The sequence below is a fragment of the Hippocampus zosterae genome, chromosome 3 (assembly GCF_025434085.1).
Source record: "Hippocampus zosterae strain Florida chromosome 3, ASM2543408v3, whole genome shotgun sequence".
NCBI lineage: Eukaryota > Metazoa > Chordata > Actinopteri > Syngnathiformes > Syngnathidae > Hippocampus > Hippocampus zosterae.
The window spans coordinates 25,877,280-25,904,389 of NC_067453.1; the positions used below are offsets into that span (position 1 = coordinate 25,877,280).

At 44.0% G+C, this 27,110-nt stretch overlaps 4 protein-coding genes and 4 non-coding genes across 12 annotated transcripts in view; 4 read left to right on the forward strand and 4 right to left on the reverse strand.

Annotated features, from left to right (window-relative positions):
• Positions 1 to 27,110, forward strand: part of LOC127597570 (SRSF protein kinase 2-like) — a 446,193-nt gene that overhangs the window by 363,637 nt on the left and 55,446 nt on the right. The window lies entirely within an intron of this gene.
• Positions 2,322 to 17,495, reverse strand: parvb (parvin, beta). Of its 3 annotated transcripts, none has more exons than XM_052060749.1 (13): positions 17,301 to 17,495; positions 9,330 to 9,419; positions 8,794 to 8,864; positions 7,574 to 7,676; positions 7,008 to 7,148; positions 5,536 to 5,651; positions 5,383 to 5,441; positions 5,063 to 5,082; positions 4,677 to 4,738; positions 4,520 to 4,588; positions 3,885 to 3,986; positions 3,726 to 3,798; positions 2,322 to 2,696 (listed from the first exon to the last, which is right to left on the reverse strand). In XM_052060749.1, exons 1-13 carry the CDS (start codon positions 17,395 to 17,397, stop codon positions 2,620 to 2,622), a joined length of 1,080 nt encoding a protein of 359 aa, XP_051916709.1. In that variant the 5' UTR covers positions 17,398 to 17,495; the 3' UTR covers positions 2,322 to 2,619. The 3 variants fall into 3 exon arrangements, with proteins under 3 accessions (XP_051916709.1, XP_051916712.1, XP_051916711.1); XM_052060752.1 differs by lacking the exon at positions 17,301 to 17,495 and adding an exon at positions 15,120 to 15,282; XM_052060751.1 differs by lacking the exon at positions 17,301 to 17,495 and adding an exon at positions 11,258 to 11,425.
• trnag-ucc (transfer RNA glycine (anticodon UCC)) lies at positions 6,162 to 6,233 on the forward strand. The gene has a single exon. It is a non-coding gene; the product is annotated as a tRNA-Gly (tRNA).
• Positions 6,390 to 6,461, reverse strand: trnag-ucc (transfer RNA glycine (anticodon UCC)). Its single transcript has one exon. It is a non-coding gene; the product is annotated as a tRNA-Gly (tRNA).
• On the forward strand, positions 6,700 to 6,771 carry trnag-ucc (transfer RNA glycine (anticodon UCC)). Its single transcript has one exon. It is a non-coding gene; the product is annotated as a tRNA-Gly (tRNA).
• Positions 7,958 to 8,029, forward strand: trnag-ucc (transfer RNA glycine (anticodon UCC)). The gene has a single exon. It is a non-coding gene; the product is annotated as a tRNA-Gly (tRNA).
• On the reverse strand, positions 17,817 to 24,374 carry hdac10 (histone deacetylase 10). Of its 2 annotated transcripts, none has more exons than XM_052060721.1 (19): positions 24,061 to 24,374; positions 23,180 to 23,314; positions 23,011 to 23,107; positions 22,715 to 22,812; positions 22,540 to 22,644; positions 22,386 to 22,454; positions 22,196 to 22,322; positions 21,140 to 21,205; positions 21,009 to 21,068; positions 20,622 to 20,711; positions 20,452 to 20,558; positions 20,307 to 20,374; positions 19,964 to 20,189; positions 19,804 to 19,879; positions 19,136 to 19,218; positions 18,998 to 19,054; positions 18,625 to 18,895; positions 18,330 to 18,476; positions 17,817 to 18,222 (listed from the first exon to the last, which is right to left on the reverse strand). In XM_052060721.1, the coding sequence occupies exons 1-19, from the start codon at positions 24,117 to 24,119 to the stop codon at positions 18,166 to 18,168; spliced, it is 1,998 nt and encodes a 665-aa protein (XP_051916681.1). In that variant the 5' UTR covers positions 24,120 to 24,374; the 3' UTR covers positions 17,817 to 18,165. The 2 variants fall into 2 exon arrangements, with proteins under 2 accessions (XP_051916681.1, XP_051916682.1); XM_052060722.1 differs by having other exon boundaries at positions 18,317 to 18,476; positions 24,061 to 24,358.
• On the reverse strand, positions 24,554 to 26,257 carry aplnr2 (apelin receptor 2). Its single transcript, XM_052060739.1, has one exon. The coding sequence runs from the start codon at positions 26,254 to 26,256 to the stop codon at positions 24,991 to 24,993; it is 1,266 nt and encodes a 421-aa protein (XP_051916699.1). The 5' UTR covers position 26,257; the 3' UTR covers positions 24,554 to 24,990.

Sequence of the window (27,110 nt, forward strand, 5' to 3'; positions counted from 1 at the left end):
CCAAATCTATTTTCTGTCCATTGAATGCATTTTTAAATGAATTGAAATGCCATTCATCTTTTCCAGCCCCTCAAAAACACCAGCATTTTTTGTTCTAAATATGAATTAAAAACCAAAAAAAAACTCTGCGTTGTAAGTTATTACGAAGACTAATGAAATAACTCAAGGAAATGTAATAAAAATGAAAATGCCTGAATTATAATGAAAACACCAAATATCTTACAGCCAAATCAATAAAAGAGAATATACACGAATAAAATGCCGCTTAGCTGAATGCAAGCAAAGGAGTGAGATTGCAAAAGGCCGACCAAAGATTCCCACTCAAGAACCTCAAAACTGTGACTCAAACATGCTACCCATGATTCACCACACTCCTGTGAAAGATCATTTTTCCAAGATCATATTTTTCCCTAACCTGAGTCCAGTCAAAGCATTCCGACCAACACTGTTTCCAAATGAAGGGACTGCTGAAACGTGACAATGAGTGGGCTGGACCACTCAAGGCATAGTGCGTGTGTGAGCACATCAATTGGAGTCCCATGCATCCAGCAGCCCCCATTAGATCCACCAAAATAGACAGGAAGCGCGGAAAACAAGCTGAAAAAAAATAAGGTGAAAAAAGGGACCACCCAAAAGCCAGATAAAGGGGCTTGTGGAAGGTTACCATAGCAACAAAGAATTGAGCTCTAAAATAAACCCATCACTCAAATTGCCCAAATTGGTGGAGTATTTCGAATATTTCGGAGGCAGCGCGAACAAATTGTCACTCTGGTGATTCCTGACAGCGCGTTGACTCATCTCCCACTTTCAATAATTCAGCCGAGCGTCAGAAAGCGCAGCTTGCCATGCACTCATCTTCCCAGTGGCACCAGCAGGCGAGGTCTGCACGCGGCGGGCGGTGGTTGAAGAGGAGGGGTGGTTTAGCCACAGGTCTTCCGCCCTCCTCTCAGAGATGGTCTGAAAGGTCAGTCGATAGCAGGCCTCGCTGACTGCAGCCCACCTGGGGCAGGGCTGCACTTAAAAGGCAACTGCTTATTTGGCACCAAAGGGGAGATGAACGCAATCGGGTTGGGCTACGCCGGTCCGCTTCCAAGTTTTCAAAAGACTCAGTCATTGGGCGTCAGTGCCAGGCCCAACCCACACGCAATGTCTCAAACCAAACGGTTCGATGAGTTAGCATCGGCCATCTGTTTGGTCGACATGGTTCAATTGCGGTAAGAATCAGACTAAATCTCAAGGACAAGTTTGTCTTTGAACAAGCAGTGGTAATGGACAACCCCCCTCGCCCGGAATTGGCCCCTTCAAATCAAAATGGCCATCCTCGATGCCCATCTTCAAAAACCACCTCAAAACTCACTTGTATTCTTTGGCATTCGACTCAGCATGACTTAGATTTGTGCTTGGTTTTGCTGTTCGGTGCTTTCTACCGTCTGTATTACCGATTGTTTTACTGTTTGTTGTATATGTTAAATTGCTCCATGTACAGCACTTTGTCTGCAGCGATGGCTGTGCTCGAGAAATACAGTTGAGTTGAGTTGAGTCATCAAATTTGGTCGGAAACCAAATTCTTTGCCATGCACCGCCCGCATGCAATGAACAAATGTCAAATGTCTCACCCTAGTTTCTAACCTGACTTTGACAAACTAATTCTACTTTCAAACCATAACCGTGGTTTCGAACCCTACATTGAAACCCTAACCGTCATGTAAAACCCTCCTTTCAAACCATAATCCTGGTTTAAAACACTGTTTTGAACCCCAAACTCTCATTTAATTCAAAATGTCAACATTGTACCTCAACATTTAGAAAATCACGTTTGGCTAAAACTTAAAAACTGTCATTAGAGTGAATGCTAAAGCTAGCTAGCATTGCTAAAACAGGCTCTGCTGAGTATTAAGCTTACCCTTTTAGTTTGCACACCGTATCTGGAATTAATATATACCATAGTTTCATTTGAGTACTTTTGTGATGATTTCATGCAGTTTCGCTAAAACTTGCATACTGTACTTTTGATTAGCTCAACTTATTCAAGTCGACCAGAAGCTAATTTGACGTTAGCTATCCACTTGTACCCTGTATGCTCATTAATGATTTTTTTGTCATTGTTATTGTTGTATCCGAATCCACTCATTTGGCGTTAGTGAGCCACCACTAACCTGAATTTTCATTTCTTTTGTTTGTTTTTTTTAATGAAAAACATGTTAACATTTCTAAACGCTAGTTAGCTTGCACTGTTGATCAGGTACATCAGTGACATTGACAATGAGGATAATTCTTGATCTTTGGGGTATTTTTTTGTTATTAAGACACACAGGAACTGGTTCAAATTGTGGAAAAAAATGTAAAATATGTATCCTTTAATATCTACACAAAACACAAATATTAAGCGATTTTGTTAACGTGAGCAGTTGAGTTTATGTTGAACATGTTGACTTTGATGGCTCATAGCTGAGCATTCAAACTATTAATACACTTGATTCAACACTTGCATTCCCAATGGTCTCTGACAACGGAACGAGTTAAAAGTCCTTGTTCATCACGCGCACATACAAACACACACATACACACACACACACACGCACACACACACACACAGGCGTGTGTTGGAGATGCGAGCTGTCACTCAGAGTTCTTGTAATTGGTGAAGAGGTTGTAGAGGACTCTGAGGGTGGACTTGAGGTTCAAGTTGACCACATCTGCACAAAAAGTAACAAAAGGGTTTGTAAAGTATATTCATCAAGGAAAAAAATGACAAGAAAATAAATGTTTATGGTGCCCCGCCATTAAATTACAGCGACTCAATTATATCTGTGTTCGTCTTGTAGAGCACAAACTAGGCCAAAATAAGAATTTTCTGATAATTACCATAAGATGCATTGTGATCGCATCCGCACGGCTTATTTGCATATTGTTATTTTCCCGGCAGAACTAGGTCTTTGGAAAAAAATTGTTCGGTTGAATAACACGACAATGGGCTGCAATTAGGATTCAAGGTTAAATACGAGTTGGCCACAAACAATCCCCCCCCCCCCCCCCAAAAAAAATGATGAACAAAAAGATGAGAAAACAAATAAGCTTGATCCTTTTTCGGCATTATTTTGCCACCAGAAGAAGGTCGCCTGGATCACAGTGAGCAGAAATGTGAGTGCCTGCTGATGATAATGTAATAAAGCAAATGTATCACTTCATCATTCCATTCCAGCCAGTGACTGAAATTACCTTCATGGCACAAAATGTTGATTAACCTTTAAGTAGTCGATCCGTCATGACTATTAGATTGCTTTTCAACCTAATATCATTCTATCTCATAATACGATCTATTTATGTATATCGATGCATGACATGCTACAGGCTGCTGAGGGTTCATTAAATTACACAGCAAAGTGATGGGGGTCGCTTTAAATATGGCGCAAGGTTTTCCTCTAGTGGAAACTAACGGCATTGCAATAACTTGCTCTCTGGGTTCAAACTTTTTTTTTTACATCAAGTATCAAAAGAGATTTATTTATATTGTAGCCCAGAGTTCAGTCACGCTAAGCATTCATTAAAATCAAGGCTGAGGTTTTCTTCCTTAAAAGTCTATTTAACATTTATCACAAAGCACAGTACATTAACACTGCACTTAACCGTGGGGAAATAAATCTTTAAAAAAGACTGTACATGATCCAATTAAAAATGTAATTAAAGAAGAATAGGGTTGTCATTTGAATAGCAAGTCAAGTTACCTTCTGGTCTGGCTTTGGGCTTTTTCAGGCCGCCATCCTGCATGAGCTCAAATGCGAATGCCACATTGTGGACCTGATTAAAAAGATGTCATCTCACTTTGTGACATAATTGATTCTGCGCAATAACGATAACTTTATCTCCCATGATGGTCACGTCACCTTCTGGTCGAAGTTCTCCGGGGTGAGGAAAAAGTTGTAGAGAGGCACGAAGTAGTCCTCCAACAGCCCCATCAAGAGGATCAGGTAAACACCATCAGCAAACTGAACACAACATTCCACTATAATATTAATAAAGATACGGTGGTGCCTTGATTTACAAGTTTAATTTGCTCTTTAATCACACTCTTAGCACGAAAACATGAATTGTGGAAGATCTATTTGATCTAAATGAATGGAAATGGCATCAATCCATTCCAGTACCCCAAAACACATTACACATTTTTGTAATGTTTTTTTTCTTCTCAATTTCTGAAGTGTTTTTTTTTTTTTGTCCCTAAGATAAAGAGCGCTCCACAGGATGTACATTAAAAAAATTGGACAGTCATTTAAATAGAATGCAATGAATTACTGTAAACGGTTTGTGTTTATAATTGGTCTTACACTGTGTGCTAGCATTAAGCTAGCTGGCTTTTGAATGACAAAGATGTCTTCTGGATAAATATACGTGTAATTGACGTGTTTAATATCGTGTGTTAGCTTTAAGCTAGCAGACTTTCATTACAAAGATGTCCTGCGGATAGATATTCATGTAATTCTCTTGGTTGACTACTTGACAGTAGATGAACTTTGATTACCTGAGATTCCAGCTCAGTGACTTCCAGGTTCAACTTGTTTAAGTGCTTGTTCACAAAGGTGATGAGCGACTAAAGTGACGGCAAGAGGAACATTTGATGAACAATTCAGATCGAGTTGGAATTTAAAACAAGTACATTAGGAAAATACGTTTCTTACCGTTTTGACCACATTGAGTTTATCGGGCGCGTGATCCAGAAGCGTGTCAAAAGCATCTCTTTCTGTTGAAACGGCATAAGCTAATGTTAGCACATAGAAATGGTTTTCTTTATCTTTCGCAGGCTGCCTCTCTGATCTGGCAAATTGTGTCGTCGCATATCATTCTGCTCAACTACTATAAACTTCGGGAGGCTGTTTGGCCCCCAAAACCTTTCGGCTACGTGAATAAATATTGCATTTCTTTTTACTAGCCCACGGCCAATTCAACATACAGGTTCATTAGTATGTAAGAAAAGTTCACTTATTTCAGAATCTCAATTCAAAAGGTGAAACTCAGAAATGACACAATTAAAATAACAAAGACGACACAGAAAAAAAATACTTACCAAATCTTCCCATCATCATTCTGGAAAGCAAAGAGAGCCAAAAAAAGAACTATTTAGTTTGCTACATACTGTATATCGGTGCAAATTTCAGAATACGGTGGTACCTCGACTTACAAGTGATTGCTTCGGCAATTCTGGATTAATAGCATTTGAATATAATTCAGTGGGGAACAAAGATTTGAGAAATGATACTATACTCTAAGTCAAGGCGCCACGCTGTATGTCTAGTACAGAACAACAGTCATCAAAAGCATCAGGTCTGCAGTCATAAAAGGGCCAATCGTTGCGCATGGGTACAAGGATGCGAAAGGAGCGCTCACTCGGTGGTGCTGGTCAGCTCCTTGTTGACAAGGGCGGTCTGCAGGATGCCTTCTCGCTTCTGCTCAAACAACAACAACAACAACAGAAACAGAAGAATGAGAAGCCAAGTTGCCAAAGTCACAAAAGAATGTCATATCACGAGCACGCCTCACCTTCACCACCACCACCCTGACTGAGACGTGCTCGGGCAGCCTGATGGCCGCCTGGAAGTGCATGGCCAAAGACACCAGCAGGTGCACGATTGCCACCAGGTTTTTGCAGTGGATGGCTGCTCAGTACACACACACACACACACACACACACACACATACAAATGAGCTTGCAAAGTAATTACAGTCCGATGATATCAACAAGAGAAATAAAGCGGCAATAAGTGGGCATTTCTCTGTTAGGCGTTATTTTCTAAAGTCACTCCAAAGTCACAGTGTTATCTAAAACTGTATACATTTATATGATATTCGCATTGTATATCCAAGCCATCATTTTCTCCATGTGAATATAGAATAAACATGTTGCCTGAGTGGAAAAAAAAAGAAACATGCAGTTTGGTCGGTGGTCTTTGTTTTGATGTAAATGAAAAAAATGCAATTTATTTGTTGTAAATTTAATTCATCTTGTTTTCTTTGCAAATGCAAAATTATTGCTGGATGTGACTTTGTAGGTGTACCTAATGAAGTGTCTGCTGAGTGTGCGCGCATTACGTGGTGTCTTCAGGAATGCTGCCCCTTCCTGCTCTTCCAGAATTCCACACAAGCACACACACTCAAACACAAGCACAGCGTTGGTGGTATAGTGGTGAGCATAGCTGCCTTCCAAGCAGTTGACCCGGGTTCGATTCCCGGCCAACGCAAGCAGTTACTTTTTTTTTTCCCCGCTGGCTGTCTGAGAAATGAAAGAATGACTTTTTTTCCCCTTACTTGTATTGCAGAGAATGAGAAAGAGACTTTGACAGAGAGATCAATAAATAATGTCATCTGATTTAAAATTAACTGCAAGAACAAAGGCCTGCGTTGGCCGGGAATCGAACCCGGGTCAACTGCTTGGAAGGCAGCTATGCTCACCACTATACCACCAACGCACTGAACGAATTAGTGGAGATTTCAGAAGAGGAGAAAATGTCTGCAACAGCGCTGACTGGCCGCACGAGGGCGAAAATACTCGGCACGCCTCAGTATGACGTGACGACTGTAGAACAATCAAGTGTGTGTGTGTTCGTGTGTTCGTGTGTGTGTGTGTGTGCGCGTGTGTATATGTAAAAAAAAAAAAAACTAGCCTGATTCTCAAATATGTTCGTGAATTCCAGATGTTTCTGTACAGCGTTGGTGGTATAGTGGTGAGCATAGCTGCCTTCCAAGCAGTTGACCCGGGTTCGATTCCCGGCCAACGCATGTTTTTAATTTTTCACCCAAAACATTTTGGGGGGGGGGGGGGTGGTATGTTATTGAATTTCATTTGTCAGGATTTTTGTTTTGTGAATGAAAGTGAATGAATGAGATGGTAAAAGTGTTCCTATGTTTCAGTGGACATCTGGAAACACAAAATAATTTCTATTTGCATAGCTTCTTATGAGGGACGCAACAGAAATATGAACCATATGGCCTTGCCAGTGAAACTGAGCACTCACAGTCGACGCTCCACTCGATGGACCAGCCGTGAGGACGCAGCAGCTCGTTTACGGCCTCCAGAACCGTCTGGAGCTTCTGCTTCTGGCCGATCTCCGACTGGGTCACCTCGGCCACATTCAGCTTCCGGCCAGACAGTTTTTCTGGCAGGAGGAGAAGCACACTTCAAATAGATACTCGATTAAAATAAGGTTGCCTTTATTAGTCCCCCAATGGGACTAATAGATCAGAATCTGGCATTTAGCATCCTATCGTCATGCAATGGCATCATGGGGATATTCTCGTCAGACAATCTCAATCATGACTTGGTTCAGGAACCAGATCAGGAATATAAACAGATTAATATTACTAAAAATGAAAAAATATAAGTTTTTTCCACCATTAAAATATGAAAACCAGAATTAGAAAAGTCATGATGCAATATGAAATTGCAATCAAAGAGAAATATATCAAGTATAGTTGACCCTTGACTTGTCAACTCGATAAGCAGTGACAGCTAATGGACACTAGGGGGAGTCCACGAGCGCAAACGAGTCAACACGACCTGCAGGCTTGCCAGGTGACTCACCAAAAAGCTTCTGCAGCACTTGTCCGTCATAGCAGTCTTCCTCCAGGTCTTTCACGATGATCCTGTCCTCCTCCAGCTCACTGTTGATCCAGTCAATGAGCACCTGTACACATGTTATGGTGGATGGAAAAAGTCTACACACCCTGTTTAAATCCCGCCATGCTGGTGTGAAACAAACAAAAAAAAAACCAAGACCACCATTTCAAGTGCCTCCCTGATTAATTTCCCAAAATATGCTGCTGTTCTAGTAACCTTTTTTTCTGCCATTTCTTTTGCCTTCAAAATAGCAGTGGCTGTGTGCGCGTGTGTGTGTGTGTATGTAAAAAAAACAAAAAAATAGCCTGATTCTCAAATATGTTCGTGAATTCCAGATGTTTCTGTACAGCGTTGGTGGTATAGTGGTGAGCATAGTTGCCTTCCAAGCAGTTGACCCGGGTTCGATTCCCGGCCAAAGCATGTTTTTAATTTTTCACCAAAAACATGCAGTGGCTGCTATTTTGAACGGTTCATAGTTACCTCCATTTTGACAAAGGCCCCAGCTTTGCGGGAAACAAAATTTGTTTGCAAGAATACTTTGCAGGTGCCCCACTAATTCAAAAACAGTATTTAGGTGAATATTGCATTGGTGAAAAAAAGAATGAAACGGAATATTTCATCACTTTTCATCCATTTCAGGGCGCCGCCATATTGGGCTATATCGCCCTCTGCTGTTGACAAAATTACTCATGCTATGGGATGATGACGTGCAGTTTGAACAAAATCTGTCTACATTTGGTCGGTGCCAGAGGTTTGAACTATCAATCCTCACAAGGGTCGCGGGGCGTGCTGGAGCCGATCTTCGGGCAGGGGGGACACACCCTGAACCAGTTGCCGGCCAATCGCAGGGCACACAAAGACGAACAAACATCCATGCACGCACTCACACCTCGGGAGAATTTAGAGTGTTCAATCAGCCTGCCACGCATGTTTTTGGAATGTGGGAGGAAACCGGCGTACCCGGAGAAAACCCACGCAGGCACTGGGTGAACATGCAAACTCCACACAGGAAGGCCGGAACCGGAATCAAACCCTACGCCTCTACACTGTGAGGCCAACGTGCTAACCAGTCGGTTACCGTACCGCCCACACTATCAATTCGATCAAATCACCTGAAATTTGAACAGTTTTAAAAATATCCACAGTGCCTCTATGTACTTCTAAAGTGGTTGCTTATTTGTTACCTTCAGCAAATCTTTAAACTTGGGGTCATCCCGTGACGTCGGGTCCAGCATGATCCTCTCAGCGTTCTCCTCTGGCAAGACAAGGGCGAGAAGAGGTTTTTAAAGTGTTGCCCCCACGCCCCTCCCTCCCTCCTTCCTTTTCACACATGTTGAGTGCAGACATGTTTTAAGTCCCTCGCAATGATGAAGAATTGTAAGCCATTAAAAACGTCGACAGCCATTTTGGCTGTGAGGGGAGAAGAGAGATGCAGCATCTTCTTTTCATTTCCTGCTCCTCCACCTCCTCATCAATCACAAGCTCCTCTCTGACCTCGCACTGTCCATCTTAAATGAACTCTAAGCAGTCAAGCGAGCGCAGAATGATGAAGACACTCACACAAGTTTTGTTTCAAACATTTCCATCCGCATTTATACTCTAAGGGCACGGAAATGACTCCACAGAAGTGCCAGAACGCAAAAAGAGGTGCCTCACTACCGAGTACGGTGGCCCTGTAGGGGCAACATTGTGATGATGGGAGTTGCGTGTTCGTTCGTACCCAGCAGAGTGTCCTCGGGATGGACGTCCGTCCCAGACGGGAGCATTGGAGCGTTGATGGCATTTTTGCCTTCCTCGTGGAGGTCACTCACTAGACTCACAAGAACACAACACACACACACATACACAAATACACACGCATAAGTGTGGTTGCATAAGTATGCACACCCTCTTACAACGAGTTGAACAAATACAAAACTCATGTTAAATGGGAGCCAGCACACACCTGCCACCATTTCAAGTGCCTCTGATTCATCTTCAGCTCGGATGTTCTAGAAGGCTTTTCCTGACATTTATATGTTCTGTGTGTATATAGCATTCTTTTTTCCAATCATGGGTATTTTATAATTAGCATTAGATACCTTTTCATCTTTGTTCATCATCCATCCATCCATCCATTTTCTGAACCGCTTAATCCTCACTAGGGTCGCGGGGGGTGCAGGAGCCTATCCCAGCCGTCTTCGGGCAGTAGGCGGGGGACACCCTGGATCAGTTGCCAGCCAAACGCAGGGCACACAGAGACGAACAACCATCCACGCTCACACTCACACCTAGGGACAATTTAGAGCAGGGGTCTCCAACGTGGTGCCCGCGAGCACCAGGTAGCCCGTGAGGACCACACCAGTAGCCCGCCAGTGCTAGGATTGTGATTTGCTCGTAGAAATTATGATTTAAAAATGCAAACATGGGCAGTATTATAGATTCTATAGCTACCTATTTAGCTATCTAACTAGCTAGCTACAGTATACGTCTAGCTAGCTAATGTTCTAATATTATTAAATTTAATTTGTACAAATGTTATTTCAGACGCGTATCAATTTGGTAGCCCTTCACACAATCAGGACACATGAAGTAGCTCTCACTCTCAAAAAGTTTGGTGACCCGTGATTTAGAGCCTCCAATCAGCCTACCATGCATGTTTTTGGAATGTGGGAGGAAACCGGAGCACCCGGAGAAAACCCACGCAGGCCCGGGGAGAACGTGCAAACTCCACACAGGGAGGCCGGAGCTGGAATCGAACCCGGTACCTCTGCACTGTGAAGCCGACGTGCTAACCACTGGACTACCGGGCCACCTCTTTGTTCATCAATATACATTCTTTTTTTCCTCCATGTAACTGTTGCTTCGGTTTTTCCCCAAGGATTTCCAAAAAAACTGCTGCCAGAGAGAGACACTTGCTCACTTTTTCCACGGGCCACATAATGTTCCATTAACATCTTTATCTCTTCATGCTTCCTGTCTGGCTACAGAAACAAAGCCTTTGGCAAAACAGGTAAAAATCGGGAAGTTTAAATGCAGCCGAAAAGGAGGAAATAAATCAAACATGACCGGGATTGAAAGATCATCAATATCTGCTCTCACTTTTAAGTATTTTTTTAAATTCTATTATTATTATTGTTATATATTTTTTAATGGCTACATTGATTTCAAGGCCGCTATTTCAATCATCGGTTTCTACAGAACACAAATGCGGTTTTGTGCTTTCCAGGTTTATATTATGCAAAAAAAAAATAATAATAATTCTGTTAATCATGTAATGCAATTAGAACTTCAAAGTAGTAATTTCCATTTGCTTGAGGTGGGGGGTAAGGCCTCCATACCACATTTCCTATCTGATGCTGCAGTCAGTTTTAGCCTGGAATCTCCTCATGGATCAACATTTGGCTGCATAATTACAGAGCAGGATTGCGGTATTTCATCCTAATTGCGCTGCTTCCTCCCCCGCAGCACATTTGCCTACATTACGCCCGCTTCTGTGACGAGTACAACCTTGTATCAAAGACTTAGACTGTGCAGCAAAATAAAGACGAACCTCCACCTATGGGCAAAAACTAAAATCCGGTATACGTTCCACGACAACACCAGCACGGACATGTAATTTTCGAAATGGAAGCCATTTGTCATTGATATCAAAGCTCGCCAGAGTACCTGGTTTCTTCCTCTTGGTTCCACAAAGCAGCCCCGCCATGTCCCCACTTTGAAACTCCTGATGCAAGTGAGTGCACGATGCAGTAAATGCATGCACACTATATTCAATGTGCGCGTCAATACGTGTGATGTGTGTGAGCAGGGCCGAACAGTAGGAGGAGGAGAGGGCGGGGGGGCGTGTTTATTTCTGTCACAAACCTCCTTCCCACCTTCTAGGTCCAGTTACCGGAGTTGCATGTGTGTTTGAGCGGGCCACATGCTTTCAGGGAAGAAGAAGATGCAATGGAAGTTAGTAAGTATGATGTAATGGTCAGAGATGATCACCAGTTGTCATGACCAAAAGCTGCGTCTGTTCCATCATGTTGAGCGCTGTTTCTACTTTGTAGCTTTCTATTTCCTGTTTTGCTCCCACAACTATAGGGCTTGATAGTCCATAGAGAGTCTACCGCATATTTAAAAAAAAAAACTTTTTTTTTTAAATCATTCATTCATTCATTCATCTTCCGTACCGCTTGATCCTCACTAGGGTCGCGGGGGGTGCTGGAGCCTATCCCAGCCGTCTCTGGGCAGTAGGCGGGGGACACCCTGAATCAGAGTTCAATTTTTGTTACCTGTCACCGGTGCTGTGCAATGGATTCTGTAAATTCACTGAGCGATTGATCATTTAACTAATTCATTAGATTTTTATTTTTTCTAAACATTGGAAATTGGAAATCTGGTTTTAGTGGAGAAAAAAAAGATCAAGGCTGAATCATAAGCTTGTAAAAGTTTGGCATGATGAAGGAGTGTGGGTGTAGATTGCTGCCTTTGCTATTAATCTAGCTGCTAACTTGCAAGCTGGGCGGCCCGGTAGTCCAGTGGTTAGCACGTCGGCTTCACAGTGCAGAGGTGCCGGGTTCGATTCCAACTCCGGCCTCCCTGTGTGGAGTTTGCATGTTCTCCCCGGGCCTGCGTGGGTTTTCTCCGGGTACTCCGGTTTCCTCCCACATTCCAAAAACATGCGTGGCAGGCTGATTGAACACTCTAAATTGTCCCTAGGTGTGAGTGTGAGCGTGGATGGTTGTTCGTCTTTGTGTGCCCTGCGATTGGCTGGCAACCAATTCAGGGTGTCCCCCGCCTACTGCCCGGAGACAGCTGGGATAGGCTCCAGCACCCCCCGCGACCCTAGTGAGGATCAAGCGGCTCGGAAGATGAATGAATGAATGAACTTGCAAGCTGCCACATGCTTGCCACTCTTGGTCGATCAATAGCTTTTAGACATTCGTTGTTGATTTATTTGTATACTTGAGTGACATTTTTAGTTTTAAACATGAGTTGTGTGAGGCCTGGGCAGGTAATGACATTTTCAAGAAGGTAGTAGTTGTATTAGTAACTGATCTTCATTGGAAATCTGATTATGAAAATCAGCTAATTCCAAGTTTAACCAGCAACATGGACAAGATTGTGTTGACCTTTGGAGTACCACAGTACAGCGTACAACTGATTTTCTGCACATCACTGACGCATTTTCAACATGTTTTAACCCCCCGCCCAAATAATACTAAATCCCTTTCATACAAAAAACATATTTTTTTCTTCTTCTGGCCGAGCTGACTTTCTCACTCAGCAGATATATCGCTTTTCAATGAGCCGCCAAATGAAGCCTTTAATATATCTTACTTGCAGCAGGCAATCAATCAGGCAGTGGTGACTCTATTACTGCTAACACAATTACGCTAATTCAATGCAGAGCAAAGCCGGCAACCCAGATAGGACCCAGAATTTCTTGCTGATTTCCATCCTTCATATACATCTATGTATGTGTGTGTGTGGGGGGGGGGGTATATAAATATATACAGTACATATATATTTAGATAGATAGCTAGCTAGATAGATAGATCTATGTTTAGATAGCTAACTAGATGGATGGATAGATAGATAGATAGATAGATAGATAGATAGATAGATAGATAGATAGATAGATAGATAGATAGATAGATAGATAGATAGATAGATAGATAGATAGATAGATAGATAGATAGATAGATAGATAGATAGATAGATAGATAGATAGATAGATAGATAGATAGATAGATAGATAGATAGATAGATAGATAGATATTGTCTAAGATTTGAAAGTATAGAACCCAACAATGGCATGTGGAGGCTTTTCGACAGTTTACTATTCACAGGCAAAGATGTGAGCGGCAAACAAAAACAACAATGAAGCTAAATGAGCCCCCATTAGAGCTCTTGGACAGAAGGTGGTGGGAGGGCAGTTGACTGGGGAGGATATAAATAAAGTGGCAGTATATGGAGGCGACAGACTGTCTCTTAAAAATAGCGCAGGTTATTTACACCAGAGCGGGACTGGGGAGGAACAGAAGCTCAGAGATGACAGCGGGGACGCCAGTTCTGCATACTTAATGTTGAATAGAGAAGGAAATGGGCGTGGGGTGTCCTGGGGGGTTGCCAGGTGTGGTGGTGGTGGTGGGGTGCATAAATACAGTACTGAAGACACAATGGAGAACTATAACGGTTGAGCGAAGACTCAAAATTGTCCATAGGTGGGGATCCTTGTTTATATATATGTGCCCTGTGATTGGCTGGTGACCAGAAGATCAGCACTACAGAAAAAGGATAATTATGCCCCCTGGTGGCAGTGAGTAGAATAAGTGATCAATCTGATTGCTTGTTTACCAAGTGCAATAATCTTTGACTTTATAAAATGTTATCTAGTTTTAACTTCACAAAAACAATAGCTCACACACATCTAGTTTTAGTTTAGTTTTTGTTTTTTTCCTTGCACTGAGTGACACCCCCAAAAGCAACTGAGGTAGAACACCTGCGACCCTGGATCAGGTTTTGAGGCTCACGTACAGTATATAGCACAGGATTTATATTCATTGTTTTAACTGTTTTCAATTTCATATGTCAGCTTTTTATTTTATGTACTTTGTATTGCAGCAGTGGTGTTTGAATAAGTGCTCCATAAATAAAGTGACGTGAAACACAAACACATGGCGTGGTTGCCAAGGAAGAAGCAGATGGCCACGAAGAGATGAAAAGAACGATAATAAAGGATATGTTGGATATATTGAGAGGTTATTGGCATTTTGCACTTTCCTTTCTAGACCAAATCAAAAATTAGAAATACTGTCAAGTACTATTGTAAAATGCAATCAATATATGGTGTACTGTATATAATGTACTGGTATGGCTGGCTGAGTCTTTTTAATTTGTGAACGCTTACTATCACTTCTGATCAGTTGTTACTCTGTAAATGTTGCGCCGTAAACATCATTTAAAACTCATTTTACTGTCTTCATTTAAAAATAAATATTTTAAAGATTATTTGAGTTCAAAAACTGCACTAAAAATGCGCGTGTACATGCAGCCAAGACTCATTGTAACCACTATCACCAACCCAGGCTAAAGTTAGCTCCGACCCAACATCCAAAAACTTGTCTCTCAGTTGAGATGCATCCCTTCCACTTTTCCTACTTCGACGGGGCTTTGACTGCATCTGTGTGCTTTTTTTTTCAGGCATTTCAGAAAGACCACCAACAACTGCGATTAGGTGAGTTTTCCAGTCAACAGCTTGAAATAGGTTACATGGGAAAAAAAACATCAAGAAGTACATTTGAGGGGCCTGAACCACAATTATGTGTGAAAAGAACTATGAACTTTGTGCAGGTAGTCCTCACTTCACCGATTTCCATGGCAGCAACTTATTTTGTGGTGACTCACGTAACGCAATGCAATAAATTAAAAAAACAATTGAATAAAGAAAAAACAGAAAAATGGCGTGCCTTTATGGTATTGATTTCTGTTATGCCCATGAGTTAATTGTGTGCAATAAGAAAAATCTTAAATAACTTACAATTCGCAGTCATCATTCCAAAGCAACCGAGTGATGTTTAAGTCGTACAAATGAATGTCAACGGTAAAGTACAACATTACATAGTCAGGATGTGACCGGTCATTCCTTATAGAGCAACTCATGGATGTGACAGACTGACACTTTGGCCTTGTCACAAAAGCGCACACTTCCTGTCAGTTTGTCACAAACTGAATGAAAACTGCAGCGATCTGGGCCATATGAGAGAAAGTGGAAGTAAGAGGGTGGGAGAAATAAAATCAACAACATAACTAAGTTGCTGTAAAGCGAAGTTGAAATTGACAAGGGGGCGAAAACAAGACCGACTTTTTGGCAAAACGTTACGCAACTTTTCCCGACACAACTCATCGTTTGGGTGTTTCCTCCTGTGAATAAAGTCACCACGCCTGATAGAAAACCCCAACAGCCACAGCGTGAGCCTTTTGAAGACATTACCGTTACAAGTTCATATGGTAGGAAGCCTTTAGTGGTGTCAAGTATTCTTCAGCAATAAAAAACTATAATGCAAAGAAACACAAATATAGGCACATTGTACCATGACCAAATGGCATAATATCAGATCATGCAAATTGCGTCGAGTTGTGTAAAATTACAATGTATAGGGCCATACAATAGTGCAGGTCAACCGTACAGGTTAACCATACAGAATACAGACGACTCGTATGGGTACACGGGCTTAAAGCACAATCTATACAGTATGGCTATATACAGGACAAGGTTCTTATAGTCAATGAAAACTACTAAAATAACTAAGATGGAAAACACACTTTTGTTAATGACATCAGATAAAATGGTTTAAAAAGATCAAAACGAGAAACAAACTCACATTAACCATCGCAAAAATCTCCTTTGTTTTCATCTTTCCCATTCGATACCACTTAAGAGCTTTCGTGGTTCATTTTAAATGTATTTATTTCGTGTGTGCTGGACAGCTAAAGAATAAGGAAGGTCAAAGAGTTGTTTGAGAAATGTAGTTTACTTTATTACATGCACGGTACTTGCGATAAAATATTCCATATGTTACCCAAAAAATTATAAGTAATACTAAAACTAATAAAAACTGGGCGGCCCGGTAGTCCAGTGGTTAGCACGCCGGCTTCACAGTGCAGAGGTACCGGGTTCGATTCCAGCTCCGGCCTCCCTGTGTGGAGTTTGCATGTTCTCCCCGGGCCTGCGTGGGTTTTCTCCGGGTGCTCCGGTTTCCTCCCACATTCCAAAAACATGCGTGGCAGGCTGATTGAACACTCTAAATTGTCCCTAGCTGTGAGTGTGAGTGCGAATGGCTGTTCGTTTCTGTGTGCCCTGCGATTGGCTGGCAACCGATTCAGGGTGTCCCGCGCCTACTGCCCGAAGACAGCTGGGATAGGCTCCAGCACCCCCCGCGACCCTAGTGAGGATCAAGCGGCTCGGAAGATGAATGAATGAATGAATAATAAAAACTGATTTTTTGGGGGGGGGGGCATACATTTCTCGGTCAGGAATGCGTGTCATCAACCAGCCAACCCACCCTTGGTGGTTCGTTTGTGTTTGAGAATATAAATCAACGCCCCCCCCCCCAACCCCCACACCAAAATATTAGCAATATTATGGGTAGGCCATGTGTTTGGTCAACCGTTAGCATGGGCCCAAATTGTAGAAGTCCCAAGTCACCTGAGAAGAGTGAATTTTGAAAGTCCTTCACCAACCTGTGGGCCACCTTCAGTATACACACACACAGGCGTTAAATCTCACAGCTGTCTCTTTTACCACACACACACACACACACACACATTCACATTCAAAAGAAGTTCAGAGAAACTCTGACAAGTGTTTAAAACGTAAATACAATACATGCTGATTTATATAGGAGACTTATTTGAACTTCCTCTTGATGATGTAGCATTCCTGTGTGCTTCTATTTCTGTCTATTACACCACATTTAATGCCCGCGGGGCATGCTTTGTCTCAGACGTATTTTTTGTCTTTACCAAAGAAACCAATTTGAATGTGGTTACTGAAGGAACTAATTCAAGTCTGACGTCATTATAGCAAACAGAGCCCGCATTTAATTAGCGTACCACGTGACTGTCGCACATATAAGCGCAAAAGAGGAAATAAAGCAAGCTGATAATTAAAATACCATCATTAAACAAACAAAAAACGATAGAAACACCCAGGACTGACCTTCTGTGGCTTTCTTCCTGCGAACCAAAGTACCCCCGAGTCTGCCCAGAAAAGACTCGTCCTTTTTGCTTTTGGCGGACTGCGAGCTAGCGGACATCTTTCACAACAGTGCGTGTGTGTGGCCGTGTGAGCGTGGCTCTCTCTCGCACGCACACACACACACACACATACACACAACAGTGATGACAAACGGGGAACGGCGCATGCAAACACACACCGGCGAAGTCAAGGGCAGAGAGGCTGGGGCGACGTTCGGCGTGACTCACGTGGACCAGTGCGTCAGTTCACAGCGCCCTCAACAGGCCAAAGTGGAACTACACACGGTGTTTGTCAGGGTGAAGTTAACTTGGCTGGAGGTAAACTCCAGAATTTGGTGCGTTCGGGTAAACAGGCGTAGTACCAAATTCCTGGCCCCATAAATGAGCGTTGGAACAATATTCCAATTTGGCAAAGACAAACATACACACTCACACAAACACGGTGACATCGTTTCCTCCAGTCAAATACATGATGGAATGAATGTGAATGATTTTAATCTTGTACAAAAAAAAAAGTTGACTCAAAAATAAAATGCATTCCATTTTCAAGATTTTCATAGGTGCATCGGTGTGAATATGTCCGGGGTTACTCCGCATCTCACTCGGTCAGCTGAGATTGGCTCCAGCTCACCCACAACACTATCGAGGACAAGCACTATTTATCCAAAAATGTAAAACAAAAAACAAAATAAATAAATAAAATAGATGGATGGGATATGAATAACACTAGCAGTACAGTGGACCCTGTGGTTAGCATATCTGCCTCACAGTTTTGAAGCAGCACGTTTGAGTCCGGGGCTTTGGCCTTCTTATGTGGCGTTTTTAAATTAAATGGAAGGAATACAGAATGCAGCTTCAGTTGTCCTCGCCTCCACTTTCTTGGACTGTTTTGATGAGAAAATAGGACAGAGTGAAAGGCTTGACACACATTAAATAAAATACATTTAAGTAAACAACGACATCTTCTTTTGCATTCACCTGAAGTCCTCACAAGCATCCAGTGGGCCTGAAGGCCAACTCTCAAGCGCTCCAGTGCCTGAACATCTTCATCTACTGGAGCAGGGAGTTGCCCCAGAGAAGGTGCGGGATTCCCTGAGAGGGAGGACGCCGTTGACTTGACGAAAGCTTTATCATCCTCCTAAAATGGAGCCCATGATTTGGTTCATTTTCACAGTGCCACATGGACATTGATCACAAGGTAAACAACAACAACAACAACATCCAGGGGGGCTTAACGCAAAGCATTGTAGCGACTATTGAATTGTGACCATCCTAATTCTCCTCACCTGCACCAGCACAAGCATGCGACCCCGAGCCAGGCCCTGCAACAGTCCAGTCAGCTGCCGCCACGCGCCATCGCCGGGGCCGCCCGCGCCGGGAATTCGCGCCAGCAGCACCAAAGGGTTGTACTCGTAGGCGAGAGGCAGGAGGAGGCCCAAGGTGGCGTGTGCCAACCCCGACGTGTCCCCGCAGCCATTCATCAGACGAATGGATACGTTATGTTGGCGCCTGGGCTCCTCTGCCGCCTCCTTGCTGATGTGCACTCGAAGTGTTGTCCTAAAAGAGCGATGAGCAGCGATCACGATTGATGACTTGATTATACAGTTGCACCCTCGGTTAATCGCTGGGGATGCATGACAAAGTAGGGATGATATTCACCCATCTTCTGGCAGGTGATTCAGGACTCCAGTGCCTCCTAAACATACAACCAAAACGCTACACACAAAAAAAAGGGTGTGTGGGGGGGGTTGGCTGGCTTGCTCATGCTAATCCAGTTGCAGTTAGATCCACTTGTACCGTTGTTTGAGAGCGGCTGTATGCGTGATGACTGTCTCCAGTGCCACGGAGATGTCACGGACCAAGGCCAAGCCGTTGCGGATCTGGTCAGGGGAAATGGAACGTCTATATTTGGGATGGAACGAAAAGCAGCGGGGCTCAAGTGATAGCTTTAGCCCAGGGGTGGGCAATTATTTTCCCGGGGGGCCAAATGAGAAGCAGAAAATATTGTGGAGGGCCGGGCCAAAAGTTAGAAATAGAAAATAAAGAAGATAGCACAATGTCTTTTTATGCCAGTAATAATGTAACATTCTCCTCCACCATCACACTCAGCACTGGTTCTCCTCAAGTATGTGTACTGAGCCCCCTGTTGTTCACACTCTACACATTTGACTGCTCTCCGACTCTTAAGTGACTGTTCCACCTGGTGTTGAAACACCTGTCATTACAAGTCCAAACGAAATGAATGCAATCAAACCTTAATTGTGCACCAATCTTCGTCGGGCCGGATTAAAAAGACCAACGGGCCGGATCCGGCCCGTGGGCCGTATTTTGCCCAACCCCCGCTTTAGCCACACATTTGGGTGCCAAGAAATGTCAACGGTTTTAGAGTATTTTGATGTCCCTGAATCGGAAAACGTCTCCTAAAAAGTAAGCAGCTCATGTTTGAGAAAATGTTTGAAGTGTACCTCATTCTTCAACAGTTTCCCGACAAGTGCAGTGTGACTGGATAACGTAGAGACCGCATCGCTGTCAAAATCCTCCCTTATTGGAGGGAGAGGGAAAGACAATCAATGGAACTTAAGTAGTCCACTTTGGTTGTCGGCTTGAAACAGAAGAGGATCGCACTTTGCTGAGAGCGAGTGGGCATGAGGCGACATGCTGAAGCGTTTGCATCCGTCAGGACAAGTCACGTTCTCCGGAATCACCACCGCTGTGCGTACGGAAGGCGCAACGTATTTCTGAGGCTCGGGCCACGTTACGGCGTCAGCTGCTTCTCCTCTTTGAAGCTTTTGGTCTCTTTCTTTTTCTTCTAGCTTACAGCGCTTCGTGCTGACTTCGAAGGGGGCTGCTTCTGCTGGAGTCATGTACAAAAACAAAAGTTGGGAAAATACATTAAATAGATGTTGAGCAGGTAAGTGTTGATACGAAAACTGTATTTTCAATGGGCTACTCATCAGTCCAGTCGTACTTGCATGCCTGAGACAGGACCAATACTTCCGATGAGCTGCGCGTACACACTGAATGGACTCCAGCGCGCTGAAAGACAAACAGTTACACTCTGAAAGTCGGGCCGTCAAGGACAAACTCACACTGGCGACGTGGCGCGGCCGAACCTCTGACAGGAGCCTTGGAGTTTTGCGGGCGGGGGCGGCGGATCGCCGAGTAGAGTTTGAACCGTGACACACACGGACTGACTGAGCGAAGTCAAGTTGTATCCGCCCTGGGAAAACGTTGGAATGCTATCACAAGGTTCAAATCCTCACGAGAGGTTTTGCGGTCCGACCTCCAGCACGGCACACAATTTTCCCTCGGCGAGATTCATCAGCAGGTGGGTAAGGTGGGCAAAGATGTCGGGGGTGGCACACATTTCACCCTGGAAAATATCATCGCTCCATTAAGGGATAGAGGAAGGCTACCGGCGTGGTCAACTGGAAGTGGATGTGATCACACCTCTCGACTGTTATAAATCAAAATGGCTACCCTAGTGACTTTTTGGGGTGGTTTTAACTACTTCTGCCACTAGGGGGCACTGCACTGTACGGTAATGCAATTTTGGATTCTTTTAACTACTTCCACCACTAGGGGCACTGCACTGCATTGAAATACAATCACTGGGGGCAGAATACTACAAATGCCCCAAACTAAGAGCACGGTGGTGTGTGTCAAGTACCTCTGGGTCTCCAATGGCAGAGTCAAAGCCTGCACACACCAGCACCAACTCCGGGCAAAACTGTGACAAATTCGCGAGAGTTCAGTCAACGAAAGCTGAGCGTCTGTTTACATTCATGTAACTCGTCTCACCTCGTAGGCGACCGGCAGAAGGACGTGACAGAAGACAGCAAGGTAGTCGCTGTTCTGCATGCCGACCTGGAAATGGGGAATGAAAACGAAAAGAAGCGGTGGAAAGGTAATGGAAGGAGGTTCCCTGGGTCTGGCAATGTTAGCAGACCTACGAAAAAATTGGTTCTTGGACATTTTGAATCAGTAAAAAAAAAAAAAATTACTGGTATGCTTGTTTTATATATATCGCAATATTTTATATTACTGTAAGGCAAAGTAGAGAGAAATTCCTTGACCTAGCAAAGTTTTATACTTTACTATACTATATTGTATAAAGGCGGCCCGGTAGTCCAGTGGTTAGCACGTCGGCTTCACAGTGCAGAGGTACCGGGTTCGATTCCAGCTACGGCCTCCCTGTGTGGAGTTTGCATGTTCTCCCCGGGCCTGCGTGGGTTTTCTCCGGGTGCTCCGGTTTCCTCCCACATTCCAAAAATATGCATGGCAGGCTGATTGAACACTCTAAATTGTCCCTAGGTGTGAGTGTGAGTGCAAATGGTTGTTCATCTCTGTGTGCCCTGCGATTGGCTGGCAACCGGTTCAGGGTGTCCCCCGCCTACTGCCCGGAGACAGCTGGGATAGGCTCCAGCACCCCCCGCGACCCTAGTGAGGATTAAGCGGCTTGGAAGATGAATGAATGAATGAATATTGTATAAAGCTATGCCAAACTGCAGAGTAAATGGAAAGAGGTTCCAATTCACGGGAAAAGTTAGTACACATTAAAAAAATATATACAATTTGTTTTTTAAGTATGAAGTTGAATTATTCTACAACTTACTTTACAACTTGTTTAGAATGTTGCAATATCATATTTACCGCCAACACAGACTATTAAAAAATAAACGTGAGGTTCCACAGGGCGAGCAGTTGTCAAGTCTGTGTCAATGCTCTGTGCTTCAGCGTTGTGAAAATAAAAATATAGTTTTTATTGTTTTGGAAAAAAAAGAAGAACAGTTTGTACACAGTCCTGTATATGTACAACAATGAGTGGTAAGTGCAAGACCTTATCCTGTCACCGACCTTGTTCCAGGGTACGTTTATATTGAAGCCAGCACCTTTGTCCTTGCCAACACTGTCATAGTCTGATTCTCTGAGTTCAGGCCAGAATTTCTGATGCTCATAGCGGTGCCAAGAGAAATAAAGCACGCTGTGGAAGGACAGCAATGAGAAATTCTTATCAAATCTCAAGAAATACAGTCAATGTGCACACCTTGGATCATCCTCAAATGCATACTGCATCCCTTGACCGTGATGGATGTCCCAGTCAACTACCAACACCCTGAAAAGAGGAGAGTACGTTTAGGTATATATGAAAAAAAAATAAATCCCCAAGGATGTACAGTATTGGTGTGCATCCGTGTTACCTTTGAACTCCATATTTTTGCTGGGCATATTTGGCTGCTATGGCCACATTGTTGAACACACAGAAACCACTGGCGGCTCTGCGCATGCTGTGGTGCCCCGGCGGTCTATTCAGAATAAACGACAGAGCAATATCGGTCAAATGAAACAGAGTGAGATGGAGCTTAAAGTTCTTACCTGACCAGAGCCATGCCATTTCTCACCCTCCCGGTCATCACGCCGTCGACCAGTTGCAGTGCGGCTCCCACTGCCAGCGTGGCGCAATAATAGCTGTTCTGTAGCACAGAGTGGATGCAACCCGTAAAGGTCTCGGACAACTGTAAATGGCCGAAGAGTGACTTGGAACTACATCGAACCAATGATTGTTTTCTTTCCATAAATGGCAGAAAAACGCATTGTGACTGTGACCCGATGTCTCGATTTCGCTAGATTGCAAAATTAACGAATGTTGCAAAAAAATATATACCACTAACTGGATGGAAGTAGACTGCTCCATACTGCAACGTGAACTCCCTCAGGTCGTCCAGAGACATGTACGGGGTCTTCTTCACTGCTTCCAAGTACTCCTCGCTAGAGAAACATTTTCTAATACTTCACGAGGCATGAAATTTTTTTGAAAGCAATAAGCGGTTCAGGACTCACCAGTGAATCAGGAGAATCTCGTCGTCTGTGGCCTGCCGGACAGGTACGGAGGCACATCGAGCAGCCAGACCGCTCCTGACCAATGCTTCATAACACGCCGTTAGACGCTCGGGCCTCTCGATTTCACAATCTGGACTGGAAGCAGAGGTTTGGATTTTTATTATATATTTTGATGCTGCTGTTAACACAACCGAGCATACAGCTTAGCTATTTTGATCACACTGAACAGATAGCATCTACTGGAAGAGAGGGACTATCTGTATCAATCGCAGTCTCAGGGGCAAAGGTCTCGACATTCTGAGGGATGATCCAGAATTGATTGTTTTGACTCCAGCATAGTTTTTGGAATAGCTATTTGTTGTATAAGATTCAAGTTCAGTGTATTGTAATTTCATTAGGATGGAAGATATCCTACAAAAATTAAAACAAACAAAAACAACAAATCTAAACAAAACAAACACACAAAAAACTGGGAGGAGAAATTCCATTCTGGATACGTTCTTTAAACGCAACACCAGACAATGATGCTTGTGCACAACATATCCATTTAACATTTTATCACAAGTAACAAATACATTATCTTCTATTGGGTAAAAAAAAAATAAAATAAAAAATACAGTAAAATAATAGGCGATTTAAAAAAGTTTCATAAAGAGGCACCCAACTGACTCAGGCGAGCGGCACCAATAACCTCCGTTAACCACTCACAAACTTTTTCGACTGTAGTGGCAGCAACAATGCAACAAACAAATAAACAAACAAAAAACTACACAGGCCATTGTTGCAATTGTATCGTAAAGACAAACACAGTGCTGGACTGTTGTGTCCAGTTGGAAATACCGACCGGGGGGGGGGTTCGCTAAATGTAATCTTGCACTTACTCTAACCACAGCAGTTTGTAGCGAGTCATTTCCTCATCGTAAACCAAAGCTGTACTCATCTTGAATCTTGTGTTCTGGGTGTCTCCTGGCGAGAAAACTGAAGACTACAGAAAGAGAAATGAAGGCGCACATCGCCTCCCTTGAAACACCGTTAAACAGGAAAGCGTCCTGTTTCCAGCCCTGGAGCAGACATTGGTCCAAATTCGCGGGCTGCATCCTCCGAAGGACGCATGGTCGTTCTGTGACGTCACTTCCGGTGCGACTCGACCGCACATCATTTCCAGATTCTAGAAAGGCAAGATGGGTTCCTTCGACGATTTTACAGGCTACTTCTCATGTAGCCTCCAAAAAGAATTCGGAGATTCTTTCTCTCCCTCTTTCTCTCTCTCTCTATATATAAATCAAATAGGTACAAACTCGTGAATATAATATTGTACATGTAAATTATACAAATCCAAATTTCAGAAAAAAATAAAAAATAAAAAGGCACCTGTAAGTTTCCTCTATTTTATTTTCCATACAAAAAACAATATTGTGCTAATGTTGAAAATCACATTTACAGGATAATCATGCATAAGCGACTTTTATCCCGGATTTGGCGGGATTTCTCACACTTATGAATTAATCACTGCCCCATGGTCAAGATGGCTCGATTAACAGTATTGCTGTTCCTAAGACAAAAAATGTAGCAGAGTGGTGAAGAGAAAAACAGGAATTTTCAGTCAAATACATTTCTTGCTGTTTTCGCTCTCATTCTACCTTACATCCCTCTTCTCTGTCCCTCCAACTCCTAGACCAGAGCCTAGACTAGACTCTGGTCTAGGTTCCTTCCTTGTAATACACCGATAAAAGAACTGGGTGAAGGTTTGCCCAAAACTTGAACGTTGGTGCCGGTCCACTCCATTCTGTTCAGGTCCTGTCCGGCTACGCTCACCCCTCAGTGACAATGTCCGCTTCTTGCGTCTTGTTTGCCGTTTCCTCCCGTGTTCTCGCCGGGCCGTCTAAGCTCCCCTTCTCCTTCTGCGCCTCCCTTCTTTTCACTTCCTTTCCCCTCCACGCTCCAAACGGCAGCAGGAGCGTCCGCCCACATCTCTTCCGGAAGCACGGGTCGCAAGCGGCGTAGAGCAGCGGGTTGAGGCAGGAGTTGAGATAGGCCACGCAGGTGACGTATGGGTGGGCCGCTAGCAGCATCTGATCCAAGGTGCAAGAGTATGTCAGAAACCCGAACTCAAGGAGAAGGGACAGAGTCTTGTTGATGTGCAAAGGCAGCCAGCACAGGAAGAAGGCCAACACTAGAGTCACAATCACTCTGAGGAGCCTGCGCTGGCGGCGGCGGTCGGGTAGAGGACCGCGACTGAAGTGTCTGCTGAGGAGGTGGGCCAGGGAACAGTAGCACACCAGCAAGACCCCGAGGGGCAACAGGAAGCCGAGCAGCGTTGATTTGAGGCTCAGGACGGCAGCCCACCACATCTGGGCACGCTCTCTCTCATCCTCATCTGGCTCGTCTCCGATCAGCATGGAGTAGTCCATCTGGCACACGAGATAACCCGACTCATCCGGCCAGTCGGACTCCTGCACGGAGCGCAGAAGCAAGCCGGGAAGCGCCAGCACCCCCGCCAGCAGCCACAACCCCGCCAGTGGCCACAGGGCACGGGTGGGCGGGCGGCGGCGAAGGCATCCGGTCAGGACCCAGTAGCGCTCCACACTGAGCACGCTCAGGCTGAAGATGCTGGCGTACATGTTGAGGGCGGTGAGGTAGCTGCTGAGCTGGCACAGCAGTTGTCCGAAAGGCCAGTGGTACCCCAGGGCTGTGTACGCTGCCCACAGGGGAAGGGTGACCAGGAAGCAGAGGTCTGCTAATGCTAAGCTAGCTATCAGAGAGTCCGTCAGGGAGCGGCACGGGCGCGGGGGCCTTGGAGATGAAGAGCGCAAGCTCTTGGATGCATCGTCACACTCCTTCTGGTCGGTTCGACAACACGGCCTCCGAAATCCCGCGGGATGACTCCTCCTCCCGTCGGCTCGGTCCACGTAAACCCACAACACCAGAGCGTTGCCCAGGCAACCCAGCACAAAGGCCAGCAGGTAGACGGAGGGGATGATGGAGAAGGAGGGAGACCAGTCTGTGTAGTCGCATTGGAAGAAAGGAGAGGGCGAGGGGGATGTCAGGGGGTCTGCGTCTGACATGTTGGACTTCATGTTTGTCCGGCTTGGCTCAGCTCAGCTGATCTAAGTACGCTGAAAAAAAAAAACAAGTTGAGTGAACTCCAAATTGCACGGCAGCAAAATATTTAAAGTTTTGCTAAGATGAAAATTGGCCTTTCTGCATTTTCAACAGAGAGTTTACAGAACTAATTGTCCCCTATATTTTCAACCAACTTACATACAGAAGGAAAAACAACTGAGCAAAAACGTTTTGGGGTCAACAACTTGGTTGCGTTGTTGTGCTAACTAACACCGTTACCATAAATGTCAATACATTCGATCTTAAAGTTTTTCCAACTAAGTGGTTTTAACCCCCCCGCCCCAAAAATACAAGTTGTGTTTTTCTACAGTCCATTCGAGACTTTAGCTCATCAGCCACGTCATTCTTTTTTTTTTTTTTTTACTAACCGTTGAAGATGAAGAAAAACAGCACATGACGCATTGCTGTAGTACCCTAATGGGCAAAAAGTTTAGTTCAAGTTCAAAAGTTCAGCTTTTGGTTTCAGTGGCCCCCAGCATATTTTCCCACATGTCTGGGAAATGTTCTCTTTTTAACTCCCCTTTTGAAAAACAAATAAATAAACCGACTCTTTGTTTTGTAGGTCACATTCACTGCGGGGGGGAAAAAAACGTCTTTAATGCTTCATATTAGACCACTTTTTTTAATACCAAAAAACCTGGCATCCGAACTGGGGTGTGTAGACTTTTTATTTCCACTGTCGGAAAGTGTGATGATAACCATAGAGTAGGAAACCGAACTTAGTCAGACATACATGGTTGCTCAGCGCAGTAGGAGCAATTAAAGTTATGATCAACACATTTCACGACGCAGGCGCTAACAAACTTAG